This window comes from Pecten maximus, chromosome 16 (genome assembly GCF_902652985.1).
Source record: "Pecten maximus chromosome 16, xPecMax1.1, whole genome shotgun sequence".
NCBI classification, from domain to species: Eukaryota; Metazoa; Mollusca; class Bivalvia; order Pectinida; family Pectinidae; genus Pecten; species Pecten maximus.
Window position 1 is genome coordinate 778983 of NC_047030.1, and position 23980 is coordinate 802962.

Sequence of the window (23980 nt, forward strand, 5' to 3'; positions counted from 1 at the left end):
TTTCAAAGTGAAAGGAGTTTTCACTACCCGGTATTTCATGTTAATCAGAGTTGTGTATGTGACGGCTGTATTTGTCATCATCATGCATGCCTGGTTCTTGTCTCCTGAAAATGTAATTGACAGTAATCTTAATTAAGATGACACAAGTAGCTCTAACCATATTTGCTTCAAACTCTTGTTTCAGTACAGTTTTAAGACTTTTCACAATTTTAGGGAGGGGATACTCTTTTGTCTGTCCATCACACATTGTTTTCTACCTTTCCTAAATATTCATAGAATTCAGGCAAATTTAAGATAAGCTTACAAAATGACATGAGGGGACAGTTTAAGAAGAGTTGAACATGTGATCTAGATAATAGGCTCTTCCTTAATGTTGTTTCTCTGATGTTTTCTAGACAATAACTTTTAGGACAGGGGTAGAAAGGGGTTGGTACTAATCTTTAGCTTAAAGTAGATAAGCATCTTCATTAAACTGCATTAGAAGTGAATGGATGGGGCTCTTACCAGGCTTGCTTCTTGGGTTTATCACATCGTGAACAGTCTGGGTCCTTTTGAGGCAGGGTCTCCTTGATTTAGTTGATAACTACTTCACTGAACCACATACGGGAGGCCGTGCATGCCGTCCAGAGTAGTTAAGTTAAAGTGTCTTGTCAAAGGATACAACCACAACAACACTGACCTGTCCCTTTCTCAGCTTCATGAGAAATAAACATCTGCTGGTAGGAAAATTAAACCATGCACGTCGAATCTTCACCTGAGGCTGTGTAGATCGACATGCTAACTGACTGTTACCAGACATCGGTTTATACTAATATATTCACTAATGAAGAACTTGTTTCCAAATTATTGTTATCTTCGAAATTAAGGCAGATGGTGGTTTGAGTACAAAGAGCATAAATCTATATCTAGTGAATTGTGGATTATGAACTGAATTATCATTTTGTTTGTTTCTGGTCTTTTTGTGTTTATTTGATTGTGTAAAACCTACTGTTGTAAATGCCATATTTATCCTCAAATCAGCCCCCCTCCCCTAGTGTTAAAGTTTACCATATTTATCCCCAAATCAGCCCCCCTCCCCTAGTATTAAAGTTTACCATATTTATCCTCAAATAAGCCCCCTCCCCTAGTGTTAAAGTTTACCATATCTATCCTCAAATCAGCCCCCTTCCCTAGTGTTAAAGTTTACCATATTTATCCTCAAATCAGCCCCCTTCCCTAGTGTTAAAGTTTACCATATTTATCCTCAAATCAGCCCCTCCCCTAGTGTTAAAGTTTACCATATTTATCCTCAAATAAACCCCCTCCCCTAGTGTTAAAGTTTACCGTATTTATCCTCAAATCAGCCCCCTCCCCTAGTGTTAAAGTTTACCCATATTTATCCTCAAATCAGCCCCCCTCCCCTAGTATTAAAGTTTACCATATTTATCCTCAAATCAGCCCCCTTCCCTAGTGTTAAAGTTTAGTACCATATTTATCCTCAAATAAGCCCCCTCCCCTAGTGTAAAAGTTTAGTACCATATTTATCCTCAAATCAGCCCCCTCCCCAAGGGTAAAAGTTTACTATATTTATCTTAAAATAAGCCTGGTCCCCTAATGTAAAGGTTTACCCTATTAGCCCCTCCCCTAATGTAAAGGTTTAGTTTTAAAGTCTGGGAAGGTCTTATCTGTGCACCATTGTAAGCTGACCATTGTAAAATTGATGATTTTGAAGAAATAATGAAGAAGGGCTTATGTGTGGGCTGGGGCTTTTTTGCAGACAAATATGGTACTTAAGATTCAAAACTGTCTGCAGAAAATACCAATATTTCATAACAAGTTTGGTGCTGTAAGCAGAAAATACCGATATTTTATAACAAGTTTGGTGCTGTAAGCAGAAAATACCGATATTTTATAACAGGTTTGGTGCTGTAAGCAGAAAATACCAATATTTTATAACAAGTTTGGTGCTGTAAGCAGAAAATACCAATATTTCATAACAAGTTTGGTGCTGTAAGCAGAAAATACCAATATTTCATAACAAGTTTGGTGCTGTAAGCAGAAAATACCGATATTTTATAACAAGTTTGGTGCTGTAAGCAGAAAATACCGATATTTTATAACAAATTTGGTGCTGTAAGCAGAAAATAACGATATTTTATAACAAATTTGGTGCTGTAAGCAGAAAATAACGATATTTTATAACAAATTTGGTGCTGTAAGCAGAAAATACCGATATTTTATAACAAGTTTGGTGCTGTAAGCAGAAAATACCGATATTTTATAACAAGTTTGGTGCTGTAAGCAGAAAATAACGATATTTTATAACAAGTTTGGTGCTGTAAGCAGAAAATACCGATATTTTATAACAAGTTTGGTGCTGTAAGCAGAAAATACCGATATTTTATAACAAGTTTGGTGCTGTAAGCAGAAAATAACGATATTTTATAACAAGTTTGGTGCTGTAAGCAGAAAATACCGATATTTTATAACAGGTTTGGTGCTGTAAGCAGAAAATACCAATATTTTATAACAAGTTTGGTGCTGTAAGCAGAAAATACCAATATTTCATAACAAGTTTGGTGCTGTAAGCAGAAAATACCAATATTTCATAACAAGTTTGGTGCTGTAAGCAGAAAATACCGATATTTTATAACAAGTTTGGTGCTGTAAGCAGAAAATACCGATATTTTATAACAAATTTGGTGCTGTAAGCAGAAAATAACGATATTTTATAACAAATTTGGTGCTGTAAGCAGAAAATACCGATATTTTATAACAAGTTTGGTGCTGTAAGCAGAAAATACCGATATTTTATAACAGGTTTGGTGCTGTAAGCAGAAAATACCAATATTTTATAACAAGTTTGGTGCTGTAAGCAGAAAATACCAATATTTCATAACAAGTTTGGTGCTGTAAGCAGAAAATACCAATATTTCATAACAAGTTTGGTGCTGTAAGCAGAAAATACCGATATTTCATAACAAGTTTGGTGCTGTAAGCAGAAAATAACGATATTTCATAACAAATTTGGTGCTGTAAGCAGAAAATAACGATATTTTATAACAAATTTGGTGCTGTAAGCAGAAAATAACGATATTTTATAACAAATTTGGTGCTGTAAGCAGAAAATACCGATATTTTATAACAAGTTTGGTGCTGTAAGCAGAAAATACCGATATTTTATAACAAGTTTGGTGCTGTAAGCAGAAAATACCGATATTTTATAACAAGTTTGGTGCTGTAAGCAGAAAATAACGATATTTTATAACAAGTTTGGTGCTGTAAGCAGAAAATACCGATATTTTATAACAAGTTTGGTGCTGTAAGCAGAAAATACCGATATTTTATAACAAGTTTGGTGCTGTAAGCAGAAAATACCGATATTTTATAACAAGTTTGGTGCTGTAAGCAGAAAATAACGATATTTTATAACAAGTTTGGTGCTGTAAGCAGAAAATACCGATATTTTATAACAAGTTTGGTGCTGTAAGCAGAAAATAACGATATTTTATAACAAGTTTGGTGCTGTAAGCAGAAAATACCGATATTTTATAACAAGTTTGGTGCTGTAAGCAGAAAATACCGATATTTTATAACAAGTTTGGTGCTGTAAGCAGAAAATAACGATATTTTATAACAAGTTTGGTGCTGTAAGCAGAAAATACCGATATTTTATAACAAGTTTGGTGCTGTAAGGATAAAGTACCATGAACTAAATTATCTGTAATGTCCCGATGAGAGAACGACAGTTTTGAATCTAAGTGAATGTTATACTGTACTATGATTTTGTTTTCAATTGCTTGATATTTTTGTTTCAGTCTTTGTTTTGATGTTTGTATTTATTATTTTGATTCAGTTGATATTTGTTTTGATGTTTTTCTGTCCACACAGATCTGATAAGAAGTCTGGCACAAAGCAGGATTTATTGATAGATGTAACTAAGTTTACAAGTCTGGGGTAAGGACACTCCCACTGTTGACTTGATGACACTTTCCGAATTTTGCATCATGTTGTCAATTCACTAATATGTCTAAATTAGCTTGGGGCTAGCTAATTACTACACTAATAAGTCTTCATTAGTTCAAGGCTAATTAATACTAACATTCACATTCTAGCTTAACGTTTGGTTTGGTTTGTTTTTGTTTAACGTCCTATTAACGTCCAGGGTCACTCAACACTTAACATGAATATCTGCAAGTGTGTCATTACCTAGATATATTCACGATAATTACATTTTCATTCCTTTTTTAATTCATATTAACTTATAATGGGAGTTCTTAATACAATTTCGTAATAGCTTTTTATGAAACTGGTAGAATTTATTGTTAGACAATTTTTTTTTTTTTCCTTTTGGGGCATGGAGGTGGATAGTGTGGGGGAGAATTGCACTTTGCTAAAATAGATTATATTGATCATGAGTATTTATTTTATTTATGTTTCTATTTTTTGTGTATTTGTATGATTCCTTTGTGAGAATTTGACTTACTTGTTTTACTATCTTCAATATTCATTTTTATATGATTAAAAATGTCTAGAATTTTACTTTATTAACTAAAAATCATATTTCATTATGTTTAGATGTATATAATTACTATTGGTCACCTTATATGAGTATTTCATCAGAATGATTTATTGTATAATTCATCATTGATTATTATTGATTTTTTGTTGAGATGCATTTTTAGGAATATTATATACTGTAAGTTATAAGATTACCTTTAGACTATCTATACTAATGCCATGTTTATCAGATACTTATGGTGAATAACTTATAAATAAAATTTCATATTTTATTATGATTTAATGTGACTCATTTACCATTTATGTTCTTTTCTGAATATAACAGCAGGATTTATTTAATGGCATTTTACCAGTTATTATTACTGTTTTTTTATATGAATCTATATTTAGAACTGTTTATAAAGACACCTTGTTTATCACTGTTTACCGACTAGTGACTCACCAAAGCTACTACCAGTGTTATTATTTAAAAGCTTATATCGCTGTAGATTGGGGTCATGATAAACACATACTTCTACAATTTTGTCACAATTTGTTTATACAGACATTATTTACAGGGTTATCATAAACAGAAAAAAATACACATGTACATGATTGTATTTAAGACAAAATAACCAAGAAAAAAAAGTAAATATTTATTCATAGAAAAATGCAAAGTTTATTTACAAATAAGATAATTTAATCACAAAAAAAATACAGAAAAATAATTTAATCACAAAAAAATTACAGAAAATAATTTAATCTACCCTGGTAATCATGAAACAGAAGAAAAGAAAATGTAAAATCTATTAACAGAAGTGTAACTTGAGCATGGGACTGAAGAAAATTAAGTGTCAAATATATATATTTGCAGAAAAAAATAGCATGTCACAAAAAATGTTAACATTTATTGATAGAAAAATAATGTATTCCAGTGACAAAAGAAATCAATATTTATTGCAAAAAACAAAAAAAAAACAAAAAAAAACAAATCTAATCATAAAATACAAATAATGTAATATTTTGTTTCAGAAAGACAATTATACAAAGGAAAAATGGAAAATGGTGTTTCAGGGGGAAATATTACGTCTGAAAAAGAAAAAAAGTGATCATGGATACAAATTAAATTACAATATTTCAACTTATTTCAAACCTCTATTTCAATCAAGGTAAACTTAAGGTATTTTCCACCTGAAAGTAAAATTGAAAAATTAAGGCAATGTATATATACAACACTTAATGGATCTCCAATTACTTAAATTTTGTACACTTAAGATACATATGTATGTAGTTCAGTTCATAGACAGTCAAAAGACACTGCACATTATTATTACCTTTATTTCATACAAATATGAAGAGGTACAAATAATTATAAAATGTTCCAATTTTGATGGGTTTCCATTCCTTGATGGTACTGCGACTTTATAAAATAAATAGAATTATTATAATAATGAAATTGCACTATAAAATAAATACAAAAAATGTAGAATTATAATAATAATAAAATTGCACTATAGATAGGAATAGAGATACCATACTTTTAAGAATATTGCCGTTATGCTACATTGGTAGACAGACTCTTTTGTATTCAATCGGTGACAAAATTGCTACATAAAATCAAATAATTGTACTGGAATGTGAAAATGAAGAGAGACCCCAATCTACAGTGTATGTCCTATACAAACTAGCATGTTGTTTTGCGCTTAGCTTGGCTGTGCGTTGGTGGCTGGGCTTGTTGTGATGTCCACCACTGGCTAATGTTAAGGAATGACCGCTGATTGACCATTGCTTTGATTGTCCTTTTCTTTACCGTAGGTTTTACGACTCAGGTAGAAGTCCAGACATCGAAGTAGCTCCCCTGACACCCTATATACTGTAGGTACCAATCATACCACACCTCTCTTTCCTATTGTCTTTACACAACAATTTATCCTATCCTGTAACCATAGAGATTGTCTGTCCTGTAACCATAGAGATTGTCTGTCCTGTAACCATAGAGATTGTCTGTCTTGTAACCATAGATATTGTCTGTCTTGTAACCATATAGATTGTCTGCCTTGTAACCATATAGATTGTCTGCCTTGTAACCATAGAGATTGTCTGCTTTGTAACCATATAGATTGTCTGCCTTGTAACCGTAGAGATTGTCTGCCTTGTAACGATATAGATTGTCTGCCTTGTAACCATATAGATTGTCTGCCTTGTAACCATAGAGATTGTCTGTCTTGTAACCATATAGATTGTCTGTCTTGTAACCATAGAGATTGTCTGTCTTGTAACCATAGAGATTGTCTGTCTTGTAACCATATAGATTGTCTGCCTTGTAACCATATAGATTGTCTGCCTTGTAACCATAGAGATTGTCTGCCTTGTAACCATATAGATTGTCTGCCTTGTAACCATATAGATTATCTGTCTTGTAACCATATAGATTGTCTGTCTTGTAACTATAGAGATTGTCTGTCTTGTAACTATAGAGATTGTCTGTCATGTAACCATAGAGATTGTCTGTCTTGTAACCATAGAGATTGTCTGTCATGTAACCATAGAGATTGTCTGTCATGTAACCATAGAGATTGTCTGTCATGTAACCATAGAGATTGTCTGCCTTGTAACCATATAGATTGTCTGTCTTGTAACCATAGAGATTGTCTGTCATGTAACCATAGAGATTGTCTGTCCTGTAACCATAGAGATTGTCTGCCTTGTAACCATAGAGATTGTCTGCCTTGTAACCATAGAGATTGTCTGCCTTGTAACCATAGAGATTGTCTGTCTTGTAACCATAGCTTTGCTCTAGCTGTCCTGTACATAACTACGGTATTTCAATATAATGCCTGTCTTGTTACTATAGTGGTATGTCTGTCTTGTTACCATAGTGATATGTCTGTCTTGTTACCATAGAGATAATCGGTCTCATTTCCATGGCGATATGTCTGTGTTGTTGCCACAACATGTAAGCCCTTAAGGAGGGTATCATATAGTAGGTGCTGCATCCCACAAGGCAAAAGAAACAAAAAAATGCACACACAAATTGTGGTAACCATTGGATCTGTCATGTGACCATGTGTCCTAGAATGACCATAGGTACATGTATATAATAGCTGTCTTGTAAACATAGTAGTTATATTGTGTGTATGTCCACTGACAGTACAATAAACAGTTTACCTCATGTATTACCATAACAACAGCAAGCTAAAAATAAATTCCCAATAAAAAGTGTCAGAATCGAATTCAACAAATTGGAGCCTGTAATCTCCCCTTGATTATCTTCCATTTCCGACCTCAAAGAATTTTTGTATATTTCACTACCATCAAGATGTTGATTTACATTACGATTTAAATACCAACCCCTGGCACATGTTTTTATTTAACACATTGCACTTAATTTCATGCCTACTCAGCTCTTTTTCTCTTAATCAACTTTTTTAACATTTTTTGTGTTAATGACAGATTAACAAAGAAAAGATTTGAAATCATTTTAAGTTCCTTATTTTGTACTAACATGTCCTTTAATTAAATCATCTTAAATTCTGACAGTTTTCTTCTATTTTTGTTGATCATTTCTAACTTAAATGATTTAAGTCATAGATATTTTCTATAGATTTTATTTCTTAATGTATTTTGATACAATACTGCCGCAGCTTAATTCTGGAATTAACAAAAATGAGACCAGAGAGCTGTGAAACATTTTTATTATGTATATGAGTGTGACTAACCTGTTTATGTTTCTGTTATGTGAGTGTGACTAATCAGACAACATTTATGTTATGTATATGAGTGTGACTAACTTGTCCACGTCTATTATGTATGTGAGTGTGACTAGCCAGACAACATTTATGTTATGTATATGAGTGTGACTAACCTGTCCATGTCTGTTATGTATATGAGTGTGACTAACCTCTCCTCATTTCTGTTATATAAGTGTGACTAACCTGTCCACATTTCTGTTATGTATACGAGTGTGACTAACCTGTCCACATTTCTGTTATGTATATGAGTGTGACTAACCTCTCCTCATTTCTGTTATATAAGTGTGACTAACCTGTCCACATTTCTGTTATGTATGTGAGTGTGACTAACCTGTCCACATTTCTGTTATGTATATGAGTGTGACTAACCTGTCCATGTTTCTGTTATGTATGTGAGTGTGACTAACCTGTCAACGTATGTTATGTATATGAGTGTGACTAACCTGTCCACGTTTCTGTTATGTATATGAGTGTGACTAATCAGACAACATTTATGTTATGTATATGAGTGTGACTAACTTGTCCACGTCTATTATGTATGTGAGTGTGACTAGCCAGACAACATTTATGTTATGTATATGAGTGTGACTAACCTGTCAACGTATGTTATGTATATGAGTGTGACTAACCTGTCCATGTTTTTGTTATGTATATGAGTGTGACTAACCTGTCTATGTCTTATGTATATGAGTGTGACTAACCTGTCCACATTTCTGTTATGTATATGAGTGTGACTAACCTGTCAACGTATGTTATGTATATGAGTGTGACTAACCTGTCCACATTTCTGTTATATGAGTGTGACTAACCTGTCCACATTTCTGTTATGTATATGAGTGTGACTAACCTGTCCACATTTCTGTTATGTATATGAGTGTGACTAACCTGTCCACATTTCTGTTATGTATATGAGTGTGACTAACCTGTCCACATTTCTGTTATATAAGTGTGACTTACCTGTCCACATTTCTGTTATGTGTATAAGTGTGACTAACCTGTCCACGTTTCTGTTATGTATATGAGTGTGACTAACCTGTCCACATTTCTGTTATGTATATGAGTGTGACTAACCTGTCCACGTTTCTGTTATGTATGTAAGTGTGACTAACCTGTCCACATTTCTGTTATGTATATGAGTGTGACTTACCTGTCAACGTATGTTATGTATATGAGTGTGACTAACCTATCCACATTTATGTTATGAGTGTGACTAACCTGTCCACATTTCTGCTATGTGTATAAGTGTGGCTAACCTATCCACATTTCTGTTATGTATATGAGTGTGACTAACCTGTCCACATTTCTGTTATGTATGTGAGTGTGACTAATCTGTCCACATTTCTGTCCACAGTGGAAGCCACGTCCACTCTCTCTACGACCTCCTCGTCTGGTTTGAGATCTGTGAATTAGCACCAAATGGAGAGTAAGTACAAGAAGATATCCCAGATGCTCTAATATCAAAGATGCATGGGTTCCCACTGAGGTGTATAACCTTTTATTCCTGGATAACACATTATTTATGATAGAAAAGGCTTATTGATTGAAAGAAAATTAAAATACTCATCAATCATTTCCACATTTATAATTTTTTTCACCATATTTCGGAGAATCATCGCTCTTTTAAGGCTGTGTTTGTTATTTGAAAATTATGCAAATAGCAAAAAATATTAGGGCTAATTTTACCTCTGTCCTCAGGTACGTGCCAGCGGTAGTGGACCACAGCGATGACCAGCCATGTATGGGAACGTACATGCTGCACCAAGGTATACAGCGGCGTATCGCCATCACTATCATGCAGGACCAAAGTCCCGAAACAGACCTCATCTGGAAAGATGTCAAGGAACTAGTTGTTGGTATGTACTTGTCTTTATCATATAGAGAACCAACACTCCTCTTGTTCAACATGGCGGTAACCTTATCATATAGAGAACAAATACTCCTCTTGTTTAACATGGCGGTAGTCTTCCTGGATTGAGACCTTGTGGTATTCAATACAGATCCTTCCTATGTCATGAACATACATGTACCATTATAAGCTCACCGGTTACGAGTAAACGTGAGCTAATGCTGTACCCCCGGTGTCCACGTCGGTGTCCCGCCCCAAGACTTTGAAGTTTTTGTGGAAAGTCAAAAAGAATACACCTCACACCCTTCTAATTTGAATTGGTTTATACATCCATTAGAGGTCTAGGAGTGATTTCAAAATAACATGCTTATACATACATAAAAAATGAATGCAAAGTGTGATTGCTGCTGCCGAAGAGCTTTACCATCATTGATTGCACTAGTATTTAACTGCAAATAATTTCCTACCTACAAATAAACCTCTTTCTTCATTACAGCAGAATCATCAATTTTATTTTTATCAGTGAACTAAATGTGGTTTACAGATAAAACCTGACAGTACTTTTAATTAAAACAATAGTTTCTTCACTAGAGGAAGAGAGCTTAAGTGAAAAATGAAAAATCATTCACCAAATATATTTCAAGTAATAATTAAATCTTCTTGAATATCTCTTTAATGAAATATAATATATGTACTATAATGTTTAACAGAAAATATATACAGTGAGTCAAAATGGCAAACATTTAGATCATTTCTGAATTCTGCAGGACGTATCCGCACCACTCCTGAATACAGAGATTCCGACATGGAGACCACAGTCCTGTCTCTAAGTCTTTTCCCCGCCTCCTACATACAGTACCCTGGAGACGACAGGTATAGTACTGCCAACATCTCCCTCAGATATGAGAAGATATGATAACAAAATATCATTAAAACTTTTACTGTCTGAAATACGATTTTTGCAATCATGTCAATTTTTGTTTTAATTTGAAAAAAGTACATTCTTGTTATTTACCAAGTAAAAACTAAGAATTTAACTGCCATGCAAAACTGAGTATTTCAATATGTGATATTTTGCAGAATATATTTCCGCTTTGAGGCAGCATGGGATAGCTCTCTCCACAACTCTCATCTTCTCAACCGTATGACGTCATCAGGAGAGCGTGTGTACATGACATTGTCTGCGTATATTGAGGTTGAGAACTGTGACCAGCCTGCCTGTATTACCAAGGACCTCTGTGTTATCGTACACTCGAGGGACACAAAGATATCTACTTCAAGGTATGCATGCAGATTAAAGTCATTTGCCTACAAAGTTACTTATAAATGTCAAGGTCATTTGCCTACAAAGTCACTGATAAATGTCAAGGTCATTTGCCTACAAAGTCACTGATAAATGTCAAGGTCATTTGCCTACAAAGTCACTGATAAATGTCAAGGTCATTTGCCTAAAATGTCACTGATAAATGTCATGGTCATTTACTTGTATTTTTGACATTACCGTAAAATGTCATTCATTTCGTTCATTTGTAATTTCTCAATGACCATCACATATACATGTACTTCGAAAGTTACTGTAAGGTACAAAGGTCATTAAGTCAAAAGGTCAAGGTCAAATGCCATAAATCTCAGTAATTTTTTTAACTTGATATTAATTTCTGAGAAATTTATTTCAAAGTACCTGCCACTTTCAACAAAAAATGTTGAAATTTACTTTCCCTTATATTTAATCAAATCTGTGCAAAAATACACATAATAAAGCACAGTGATATACTGTACAAAATCTCAATTACTTTTTCCTGATTTATCGTTCATTGATATTATCAACAGCATTTATCAATAGAAATTGAAAAATTCCAACATCATTTATCATTGTATGCCAATTTTACTGAAAGTCAATCATTCTTTATGTTTTAAGATAAATAAGGTTGAGCCAAATTATCAGATTTTGATTTACTTTGTAAAAAGGAGAAAATTGAAAGATTAATACAGAATCTTTTTTTTGATATATATAAGTATGTTTTAGGTGTGAGATAAAAACTGTGATGTGATGCTAAATTAAGTGTATACATCTCTATTGTCTTAAACATCATGATATCAAGTTGCAGTATCATGAAATCTGTGCATGTCCTGAACAAGGAACGCTTTAATATGTCTCCATTGTTTGCCATGAATTTTGTGTGCAGCGCCATCTTGTTTACAACTTGAATGGTTCATCCTTCCCAGCATGCATCATCATTTTCACTGACCATGTTACAGTGAACATTGCATTCATACAGCAATTAATACCATATCGTGGTAGCTTCTGTTTAAAGAAGCAAAATTTTATATAAAATATTATAAAAAAATTATGAAATATGAAAGTATGAATTGAACATACAGTCAAACCTGCTCTAACGACCCCCTGTATATAACGACTGCCTGTCTATAACGACCGGTTTTAAGATTCCCCGTGAGATTTTACTATATAACGACCCTCTGTATAGCGACTACCTGTCTAATGTGACTAACGACCGGTGATTTCGGAACGGCGGTCGCTAATTTGTTTTCTATAGCGACCGATTTCTGTCAGCCATGTTCTGCTCTCGGCAGTCATCTCTCATAAAATCCCCGGAAATTCAGACACATCGACCCTGGCCTGATTATACAACAAAGGACCACCACAACCCTGGCCTGAGTATATAAACAAAAGACCCCTACCACCTGTTAGCCTATAATTACTGTAGCTGCCCTGGCCTGGGGCTCGGTAAGAGAGGAGTGGGCCACCATGCGTGTCGGTATTACATTACAACTGTGCACAGGTGGCTTCATTTGACACGGTCAGTTAATTTTGTGATTAAAATTAGGATACATCACTTCAATAACAAACACTGGTCATATCTGTCAACAAGATTTACTCACATGAAAACCAATAATGCCTTTCTTAATCGTAGCTGTCGGTACTAGCGTTTGTACTGCCGCCATCTTTAATTAGTCAATACTAATAAAAAGTCGTAATCTGACACAAATATCCGGATTTCAATTTGGGTCAGAAAAAAAAATGGTTTTAAGAAGTAAGACTATCTAACACAAAATAATTAGTAGTAACACAAATATAATTAATTAATTATTGTGTATTCTTTTTCTTTATTTATGAAAGAAAGGGAGATAATTTGATAGATACATATAGCATTATTTCAGAACAAAATATTAAAAAAAATTATCCATAAGACCATTTTGAGTTATACATTGTATTTTGTGTTTGGGTCCACAAAATCATTAAATATTAAACCCTTCAGATTTATAAAGTTTATGCATTTATTTAATTTCTGACTGGTCTTCTGAATGCCCTGTTCAATGACAATTTATTTATGGCAGTTTTAAGTAAATTGGTTGGTGCAATAATTTTGACCTGTCTATAAAGGCAACCTGTCTATAGTGACCGTTTTTCTGCCTCCCCTTGGGCGGTCGCTATAGACAGGTTTGACTGTATAAATGTTTTTATCAAAATTTATTAGATAATACCAATACAACAATACACTATAATTTCCAGTTCACTGAGCTGGTAAACCGTGTAGATGTCAACTCCGCTACAAAACATCGCTCATCAATATCCAGTATAGGTGTACTGGTTGTGAAATATAAAAAACCATTTGACATCTCGTTCCTTAAAACACTGACTACAACAAAAATGATTGATATTAGGACAAACTGGATGGGTGACACTTAAGCTGAAGACACTCCCATGTTTATTGCAACATTAAATTAAATGAAAAGTGAAATACCATTGACTTAAAATAACGTGTTGCTGAGAGGGTTCAGTACAGGTATTTGATATTGTGTGCCTTTCAGCCTGCTGTCAGTGTATGCTTGCATTCCCATTAATGCCACATGTAACATATGCACTCTAAAGTTTCTGTAATGATACCTGCGGCCACAAAGTTACAGAGTATACTGGAATCAAGTTGTTCATCTGCCTTTCTGTCGGTATTAGAATATTGTACGGACAACTCCTAGTTTTCATATAGACTTTTTGAAGCTCGGTGGATGTAGTCATCCCACATTGATGTTGTGCACCTGGTTTTTTTCAGATTCTCCTATTTTAATGACAGTTATGTCCCTTTCAGTTATAATCAAAGGCTGCCTTAACAAACTTTTGTAAAAACTTTTTGGATGCAGTCATTCCACACTGAAGTTGTGCACCTGGGTTTATTTTATATCACTCTTGTTGGCCCAAAATAGAAAAGTGTGAAGGGAGGGTAGACTGGGGAGAGGAGGGTATATTGGGGAGAGGAGGGTAGACTGGGGAGAGGAGGGTATATTGGGGAGAGGAGGGTATTAGTGAGTCGTCCTGGTGACAGAATTGGAGTCAGGGTAGATTGGGGAGAGGAGGGTAGATTGGGGAGAGGAGGGTAGATTGGGGAGAGGAGGGTAGATTGGGGAGAGGAGGGTAGATTGGGGAGAGGAGGGTAGATTGGGGAGAGGAGGGTATTAGTGAGTCGTCCTGGTGACAGAATTGGAGTCAGGGTAGATTGGGGAGAGGAGGGTAGATTGGGGAGAGGAGGGTAGATTGGGGAGAGGAGGGTAGATTGGGGAGAGGAGGGTAGATTGGGGAGAGGAGGGTATTAGTGAGTCGTCCTGGTGACAGAATGGGGGTCAGTGTAGATTGGGGAGAGGAGGGTATTAATGAGTCGTCCTGGTGACAGAATGGGAGTCAGGGTAGATTCGGGAGAGGAGGGTATTAGTGAGTCGTCCTGGTGACAGAATTGGAGTCAGGGTAGATTGGGGAGAGGAGGGTATTAGTGAGTCGTCCTGGTGACAGAATGGGGGTCAGGGTAGATTGGGGAGAGGAGGGTATTAGTGAGTCGTCCTGGTGACAGAATGAGAGTCAGGGTGGACTGGGGAGAGGAGGGTATTAGTGAGTCGTCCTGGTGACAGAATGGGAGTCAGGGTAGATTGGGGAGAGGAAGGTATTAGTGAGTCGTCCTGGTGACAGAATGGGGGTCAGGGTAGATTGGGGAGAGGAGGGTATTAGTGAGTCGTCCTGGTGACAGGATGGGAGTCAGGGTAGATTTGGGAGAGGAAGGTATTAGTGAGTCGTCCTGGTGACAGAATGAGAGTCAGGGTAGATTGGGGAGAGGAGGGTATTAGTGGGTCGTCCTGGTGACAGAATGGGAGTCAGGGTAGATTAGGGAGAGGAGGGTATGGGTGATCGGTCCTGGCGACAGAATGGGAGTCAGGGTAGATTGGGGAGAGGAGGGTATTAGTGGGTCGTCCTGGTGACAGAATGGGAGTCAGGGTAGATTGGGGAGAGGAGGGTATGGGTGATCGGTCCTGGTGACAGAATGGGAGTCAGGGTAGATTGGGGAGAGGAGGGTATGGGTGATCGGTCCTGGCGACAGAATGGGAGTCAGGGTAGATTGGGGAGAGGAGGGTATGGGTGATCGGTCCTGGCGACAGCTATAGTTTAGAGTTGGCTTTTGTTTGGAAATCATGTGTAATAATTGCTTTATACAGTGTTACCTGTTAAACATCTGAACACCTGTAATTAAAGACTTTCAGCTATATGCATACATTGCTCTGCAGTACAAACATCGCTAATCTTGACATCGATGTAAACCAGACCTTCAACTAGACATATATCGCATACAATTCTGATCCTGTCTAATCTAGAGACCGTTACATTGTCGTGGCTATGCTTGATGTGTGTCGAAACTTCCCCTGATGCATGCTGGGACAGATGAGCGATGTAGGTTGTGACACCGGTACCTGTCACATTACCAGAGTCTGTTGTACTTAACAGCCTGTCCCTAACTTAGTGCTCGTTTCAGGACACTGAGGAACTTATTCGGCGGCTCCAAGAACCAGGACAGTAATCGGGTGAGCGGTATCTATGAGCTGTACCTGCGACGGGCGTCCGATTCAGGTAGTCCAGGTATTGTGTTGTGTTTGTGTTGTTTTCACCAGCACCATACGAATGACCCTATCCCCCTCCACATGATCTGCACTGATAGAATTATTCGGCCCATACATCCACCTATCCATACCCATAAGTGATATCCTACACTGTAAAACTCTTTTTGAATGGTCAATATCACTATGCACATGACGATTTGTAAGGCCTATTTTGATTGGTCACTTTTCTTGTCTGACTGTGCATGATTGGTCACCTTCCCATTGATAGTGAATGGCCTTGTTAACCTCGGTACTGTTTGAATGGCACTTTACATTCTTATAATGATTTGTTATAATAATTCTGATTGGTCATTGAATGAAATTTTATGTAAGTCTCACTGTGATTGGCTGATTTACAGAATGCTCTTTATTATCTATCATCTACAAAATGTAAAATGATGTTTATTCACTTTGATTGGTTACTGATTTAGCATGTGATGTGATGTGATTTGATTGATAACTCTTTCTTAAAAATCAAAAAAGCAGATTTACAAAATTGTATCTTAAATGTCACTGACTTCTTCTTTATTCCATAACAAATTCTTTATCATAGCTCTAACACCAAATCCTTCCAATGTTACATGGCTATAACTGGCCTGTCATCAATTTTAAGATTTGTAGTTAGCTAGTGTGGTAATGATAATCATATTAGGATATAGGTTATTTTACTAAAGGACCAATATGCAACAGTGGGCCTTATATTTAAACTTGTGGTTTTGGTTATTGAGCTTCCATTCCCTCCCTTATCAGACACAAAACAAACCCCTTTCACATCATCCCTCATCTCCCCCCTTCCCCATCCCCCCCCCCTCCCCCTCCCCCTCTTTCCCCTTCTTCCCCCCCTTTCCCAACACACCCATATAGTAGAAGCCAGTAGCAGTATTAGTTCATGTACATGTAGTTGATATTGTTTTAGTTCAGTTGTAGAATAGAATGTTACATTTAAATAAGCTGTAAATATCATATAATGATTTAAAAAATCACAAAAGTTCAGTTGTTTAGTTCTATAAATGTAATTCCTATCATTGCTCAGCATTGATATCAGCTGAAGCTAAAAATGACCATATATTACCTAATAAGGGTGCAGGGTTTGGGTAATTAATGTTAGGGACAGCCTTATTAAAGGTTCTGAAGTTTTTTGAAACAGACTCTAAGTTATAGTAGGTACCAGGAAGCCTCCAATAGTGAGACTGAGTTGAGTTTTGAAACAGACAATAAAATCTAGATTTGAGTGTAAAGATTAGCATTAAATCATTAAACATATCAACAAATAAATAAAATTTCTAAATCTAGTAAAATAAGAACATTAACTGTAAGTTGTATATTGAAATTAATTTTCACTAACCTACCTACCTAAATTGAAAATCATAAGTGAGACTCTGACAAATATACTTTCAATAAATACTGGCCTACTAATATTCCATTTTCTCAGCTTTGAAGATGGCAAATGAAATCCTCAAAAAAATGAGAAATTGATTTGAAGAAAGTTAAAACTAAATAGTGTCATGTTACTTTCTTCAGGTGTACAACGACGCCAGCGTCGTGTCCTGGATACATCGTCGACATACGTCCGAGGCGAGGAGAACCTGAATGGCTGGCGTCCCCGTGGTGACTCGCTCATCTTCGACCACCAGTGGGAACTAGAGAAACTCACTCGTCTAGAGCTTGTAGAGAAGTCACGCCATGTGTTGTTACTACGGGAAAAACTTGCTGAACAAAACAAAACTCACGAGCTGAGTAAATTGGACAAGGAAGCGTCAAATAAATCAGCTAAGGCGAGGCAGCAGGAGGAGACGAAACTCGACGAGAAGATTCAGCCACCCACGCCAGACAAATTGGACAACATCACTGACGAAAAACTTATTGAGAAATGGGAAAAGGTGGACGAGAGTGAAAAGGGCAAAAAGCTCAGTAAACGAGAGGCCATATTTAATTTTGAAACTAATGGAGATCCAGAGAAAGAGTTAATGGCCAAATGTTTGAGGTTGATGATTCATGGACGGGTCCCCTTGTCACCACCCCCAATCAAGGTATGCACAAAGAAATGCCAAGTGCTTTTCTCGAGTTTTATCAGATTGTTGTACCAGCAACTCGGGTACCCTTAATTAGGCTATGTTAATCTCTCCATCCATCTGTCCATGATGCAGAATCCTTAAAATCTCAGAAAGCCCTGTGGTGATTCATCTTTATATATATGTATGTAGATAAAATAAAAGTTAATCAATTTTGGGAGGCATGTTATGTAAAAAAAAAAAACATTGTGTTGTCTTTCTGAACCCTCTTGTATTCATTTTGGTAGTTTAAAAGTACATTTTTAGGTAAATATCTTATATACACGTATACATATATAATATATATAATAATACCATAGCAGAATTTGGTAAATATCTTACATGGATATTACCATATTTGGTCAATATCTTACAAGGATATTACCATATTTGGTAAATATCTTACAAGGATATTACCATATTTGGTAAATATCTGATACAAATATTTATCAAACCATATTTGGTAAATATCTTACAGATATTACCATATTTGGTAAATATCTTACAGATATTACCATATTTGGTAAATATCTTATACAGATATTACCATATTTGGTCAATATCTTACACAGATACTGTTTTTGGTAAAGCCTGGCACTTCCCTACTGTATTATTAATATAAGTCTGTTAAATGTTTGTAGACAACGACTGTGATGTTATGTTAAATGTTTGTAGACACCGACTGTGATGTTATGTTAAATGTTTGTAAATGTTTGTAGACACCGACTGTGATGTTATGTTAAATGTTTGTAGACACCGACTGTGATGTTATGTTAAATGTTTGTAGACACCGACTGTGATGTTATGTTAAATGTTTGTAAATGTTTGTAGACACCGACTGTGATGTTATGTTAAATGTTTGTAGACACCGACTGTGATGTTATGTTAAATGTTTGTAGACACCGACTGTGATGTTATGTTAAATGTTTGTAGACACCGACTGTGATGTTATGTTAAATGTTTGTAGACACCGACTGTGATTGATGTTATGTTAAATGTTTGTAGACACCGACTGTGATGTTATGTTAAATGTTTGTAGACACCGACTGTGATGTTATGTTAAATGTTTGTAGACACCGACTGTGATGTCATGTTAAATGTTTGTAGACACCGACTGTGATGTTATGTTAAATGTTTGTAGACACCGACTGTGATGTTATGTTAAATGATTGTAGACACGACTGTGATGTTATGTTAAATGATTGTAGACACGACTGTGATGTCATGTTAAATGATTGTAGACACGACTGTGATGTTATGTTAAATGTTTGTAGACACCGACTGTGATGTTATGTTAAATGTTTGTAGACACCGACTGTGATGTTATGTTAAATGTTTGTAGACACCGACTGTGATGTCATGTTAAATGTTTGTAGACACCGACTGTGATGTTATGTTAAATGTTTGCAGACACCGACTGTGATGTTAGACTCTGTAGCCAGTACAAACACAAACACATCAGAGGACAGCGATGGTGTAACAGATTCCATGACTACCAGTATGTCTACATCATCAGCCTCGGAACTGTTCAGGTGAGAAAAGTACCATAACAGTCAAATGTCAGAGAGACCACATTTCAGGACTTATTTATATTCGGACTCTAGGTTTTGTTTCAAAATTCATGGGAAAATATTTGCAAAATATATATTTCATTTTTCCTGAATTAATGATTGAATTGACATCTACAACATAATTATAATAATTTGCAAGTACACAGTGTGCTTGTTAAGCCAAATACAGTATACATTGTACATGTGTACATATTAAAAATCTCTAACTTTAGACTTACTCATCCCTACAAAACTTTATATTAATACTAATTTATATAATGATATTATTCCCTTAACATATTAACAAGACAAAACTTTTTTTATATATTTCAGTAAACAATCCACAAACAACAACTCTATCCAATTGTCAAAATCATGTGAAAGTCTGTCTACAAACTCGAGCACTTCCCAGGATTCCCCCGCAGACAGGAAGTTGTCTCTACCAATCAAATCAATGAGTCTCAATCTAGACAGCAACATATACATTCCACATATAGAGGAGGTTCGTGTTAGCCCCGTCGTCTCCAGGAAGGGCTACCTTAACTTTCTGGAGGAGAAGCACAGTGGCTGGGTCAAACGATGGGTGGTAAGTAGGATCTATGGCCAAATCTGGGATTTAGTAGACTTTGGTCAGTTGGTCAATTGTGGTCAACTGCTATGTAGTAAATATTTGGGTAGTAATTATGGCTGGTGTTAGATTTTTGGTTGTAACTAGGGCTTGAGTTGAGTTGAGTTGGAGTTTGGGATCGTAAGCAACGGCAGTTGAGTGGGAGTTAGAGGTGGTAAGTAGGACTGAAGTTGAGTGGGAGTTGGAGGTGGTAAGTAGGACTGAAGTTGAGTGGGAGTTGGAGGTGGTAAGTAGGACTGGAGTTGTGTGGGAGTTGGAGGTGGTAAGTAGGATTGGAGTTGAGTGAGAGTTGGAGGTGGTAAGTAGGACTGAAGTTGATTGGGAGTTAGAGGTGGTAAGTAGGACTGAAGTTGAGTGGGAGTTAGAGGTGGTAAGTAGGACTGAAGTTGAGTGGGAGTTGGAGGTGGTAAGTAGGACTGGAGTTGTGTGAGAGTTGGAGGTGGTAAGTAGGACTGAAGTTGAGTGGGAGTTGGTAAGTAGGACTGAAGTTGAGTGGGAGTTTGAGGGGGTAAGTAGTACTGAAGTTGAGTGAGAGTTGGAGGTGGTAAGTAGGACTGAAGTTGAGTGAGAGTTGGAGGTGGTAAGTAGGACTGAAGTTGAGTGAGAGTTGGAGGTGGTAAGTAGGACTGGAGTTGTGTGGGAGTTGGAGGTGGTAAGTAGGACTGAAGTTGATTGGGAGTTGGAGGTGGTAAGTAGGACTGAAGTTGAGTGGGAGTTGGAGGTGGTAAGTAGGACTGAAGTTGAGTGGGAGTTGGAGGTGGTAAGTAGGACTGAAGTTGAGTGGGAGTTGGTAAGTAGGACTGAAGTTGAGTGGGAGTTGGAGGTGGTAAGTAGGACTGGAGTTGATTGGGAGTTGGTAAGTAGGACTGAAGTTGAGTGAGAGTTGGAGGTGGTAAGTAGGACTGATATTGATTGGGAGTTGGAGGTGGTAAGTAGGACTGAAGTTGAGTGGGAGTTGGAGGTGGTAAGTAGGACTGAAGTTGAGTGAGAGTTGGAGGGGGTAAGTAGGACTGAAGTTGATTGGGAGTTTGAGGGGGTAAGTAGTACTGAAGTTGAGGTGGAGTTGGAGGTGGTAAGTAGGACTGGAGTTGAGTGGGAGTTGGAGGTGGTAAGTAGGACTGGAGTTGTGTGAGAGTTGGAGGTGGTAAGTAGGACTGAAGTTGATTGGGAGTTGGAGGTGGTAAGTAGGACTGAAGTTGAGTGGGAGTTGGAGGTGGTAGTTAGGACTGAAGTTGAGCGAGAGTTGGAGGGGGTAAGTAGGACTGAAGTTGATTGGGAGTTGGAGGTGGTAAGTAGGACTGAAGTTGAGCGAGAGTTGGAGGGGGTAAGTAGGACTGAAGTTGAGTGGGAGTTGGAGGTGGTAAGTAGGACTGAAGTTGAGCGAGAGTTGGAGGGGGTAAGTAGGACTGAAGTTGAGTGGGAGTTGGAGGTGGTAAGTAGGACTGAAGTTGAGCGAGAGTTGGAGGGGGTAAGTAGGACTGAAGTTGATTGGGAGTTGGAGGTGGTAAGTAGGACTGAAGTTGTGTGGGAGTTTGAGGTGGTAAGTAGGACTGAAGTTGTGTGGGAGTTGGAGGGGGTAAGTAGGACTGAAGTTGAGTGAGAGTTGGAGGTGGTAAGTAGGACTGAAGTTGAGTGGGAGTTGGAGGTGGTAAGTAGGACTGAAGTTGAGTGAGATTCGGAGGTGGTAAGTAGGACTGAAGTTGAGTGGGAGTTGGATGGGGTAAGTAGGACTGGAGTTGTGTGGGAGTTGGAGGTGGTAAGTAGGACTGAAGTTGATTGGGAGTTGGAGGTGGTAAGTAGGACTTGAGTTGAGTGGGAGTTGGAGGTGGTAAGTAGGACTGAAGTTGTGTGGGAGTTGGAGGTGGTAAGTAGGACTGAAGTTGTGTGGGAGTTAGAGGTGGTAAGTAGGATTGAAGTTGAGTGAGAGTTGGAGGTGGTAAGTAGGACTGAAGTTGAGTGGGAGTTGGAGGTGGTAAGTAGGACTGAAGTTGAGTGGGAGTTGGAGGTGGTAAGTAGGACTGAAGTTGAGTGAGAGTTGGAGGTGGTAAGTAGGGCTTGAGTTGAGTGGGAGTCGGAGGTGGTAAGTAGGACTGAAGTTGAGTGAGAGTTGGAGGTGGTAAGTAGGACTGAAGTTGAGTTGGAGTTTGAGGGGGTAAGTAGGACTGAAGTTGAGTGAGAGTTGGAGGTGGTAAGTAGGACTGAAGTTGAGTGGGAGTTGGAGGTGGTAAGTAGGACTGAAGTTGAGTGAGATTCGGAGGTGGTAAGTAGGACTGAAGTTGAGTGGGAGTTGGATGGGGTAAGTAGGACTGGAGTTGTGTGGGAGTTGGAGGTGGTAAGTAGGACTGAAGTTGATTGGGAGTTGGAGGTGGTAAGTAGGACTTGAGTTGAGTGGGAGTTGGAGGTGGTAAGTAGGACTGGAGTTGTGTGGGAGTTGGAGGTGGTAAGTAGGACTGGAGTTGTGTGGGAGTTGGAGGTGGTAAGTAGGACTGGAGTTGTGTGGGAGTTGGAGGTGGTAAGTAGGACTGAAGTTGAGTGGGAGTTAGAGGGGGTAAGTAGGACTGAAGTTGAGTGGGAGTTGGAGGGGGTAAGTAGGGCTTGAGTTGAGTGAGAGTTGGAGGTGGTAAGTAGGACTGAAGTTCAGTGGGAGTTGGAGGTGGTAAGTAGGACTGAAGTTGTGTGGGAGTTGGAGGTGGTAAGTAGGATTGGAGTTGAGTGAGAGTTGGAGGTGGTAAGTAGGACTGGAGTTGAGTGGGAGTTGGAGGTGGTAAGTAGGACTGAAGTTGTGTGGGAGTTGGAGGTGGTAAGTAGGACTGAAGTTGAGTGAGAGTTGGAGGTGGTAAGTAGGACTGAAGTTGAGTGAGAGTTGGAGGTGGTAAGTAGGACTGAAGTTGAGTGGGAGTTGGAGGTGGTAAGTAGGACTGAAGTTGATTGAGAGTTGGAGGTGGTAAGTAGGACTGAAGTTGAGTGGGAGTTGGAGGTGGTAAGTAGGACTGAAGTTGATTGGGAGTTGGAGGTGGTAAGTAGGACTGAAGTTGAGTGGGAGTTGGAGGTGGTAAGTAGGACTGAAGTTGAGTGGGAGTTGGAGGTGGTAAGTAGGACTGGAGTTGAGTGGGAGTAGGAGGTGGTAAGTAGGACTGAAGTTGTGTGGGAGTTGGAGGTGGTAAGTAGGACTGGAGTTGTGTGGGAGTTGGAGGTGGTAAGTAGGACTGAAGTTGTGTGGGAGTTGGAGGTGGTAAGTAGGACTGAAGTTGTGTGGGAGTTGGAGGTGGTAAGTAGGACTGAAGTTGTGTGGGAGTTGGAGGTGGTAAGTAGGACTGAAGTTGTGTGGGAGTTGGAGGTGGTAAGTAGGATTGAAGTTGAGTGAGAGTTGGAGGTGGTAAGTAGGACTGAAGTTGAGTGGGAGTTGGAGGTGGTAAATAGGACTGAAGTTGAGTGGGAGTTGGAGGTGGTAAGTAGGACTGAAACTGAAGTTGAGTGAGAGTTGGAGGTGGTAAGTAGGACTGAAGTTGAGTGAGAGTTGGAGGTGGTAAGTAGGACTGAAGTTGAGTGAGAGTTGGAGGGGGTAAGTAGGACTGAAGTTGAGTGAGAGTTGGAGGGGGTAAGTAGGATTGGAGTTGTGTGAGAATTGGAGGTGGTAAGTAGCTTAGGCTGGAGTTAAATGGGGTTTGAAAGTTTAAGTGGAACAGAGGTAAAACAGGACATGTACTATACTGTCGTGATAACATCATAGTTTATTAAAC

At 37.7% G+C, this 23980-nt stretch overlaps 1 protein-coding gene across 4 annotated transcripts in view; it reads left to right on the plus strand.

The window, feature by feature from the left end:
- Positions 1–23980, plus strand: part of LOC117314806 (kinesin-like protein unc-104) — a 92616-nt gene that overhangs the window by 63059 nt on the left and 5577 nt on the right. Inside the window, exons 34-43 of one of the 4 annotated variants that reach the window (XM_033868910.1) lie at positions 3871–3936; positions 6295–6354; positions 9583–9654; positions 9927–10084; positions 10845–10950; positions 11158–11358; positions 15876–15991; positions 17533–18041; positions 19473–19594; positions 19946–20198. In XM_033868910.1, the coding sequence (XP_033724801.1) occupies positions 3871–3936; positions 6295–6354; positions 9583–9654; positions 9927–10084; positions 10845–10950; positions 11158–11358; positions 15876–15991; positions 17533–18041; positions 19473–19594; positions 19946–20198 (1663 nt within the window). The remainder of the gene's footprint in view (positions 1–3870; positions 3937–6294; positions 6355–9582; positions 9655–9926; positions 10085–10844; positions 10951–11157; positions 11359–15875; positions 15992–17532; positions 18042–19472; positions 19595–19945; positions 20199–23980) is intronic. The other 3 variants (XM_033868911.1, XM_033868912.1, XM_033868913.1) reach the window with 3 other exon arrangements.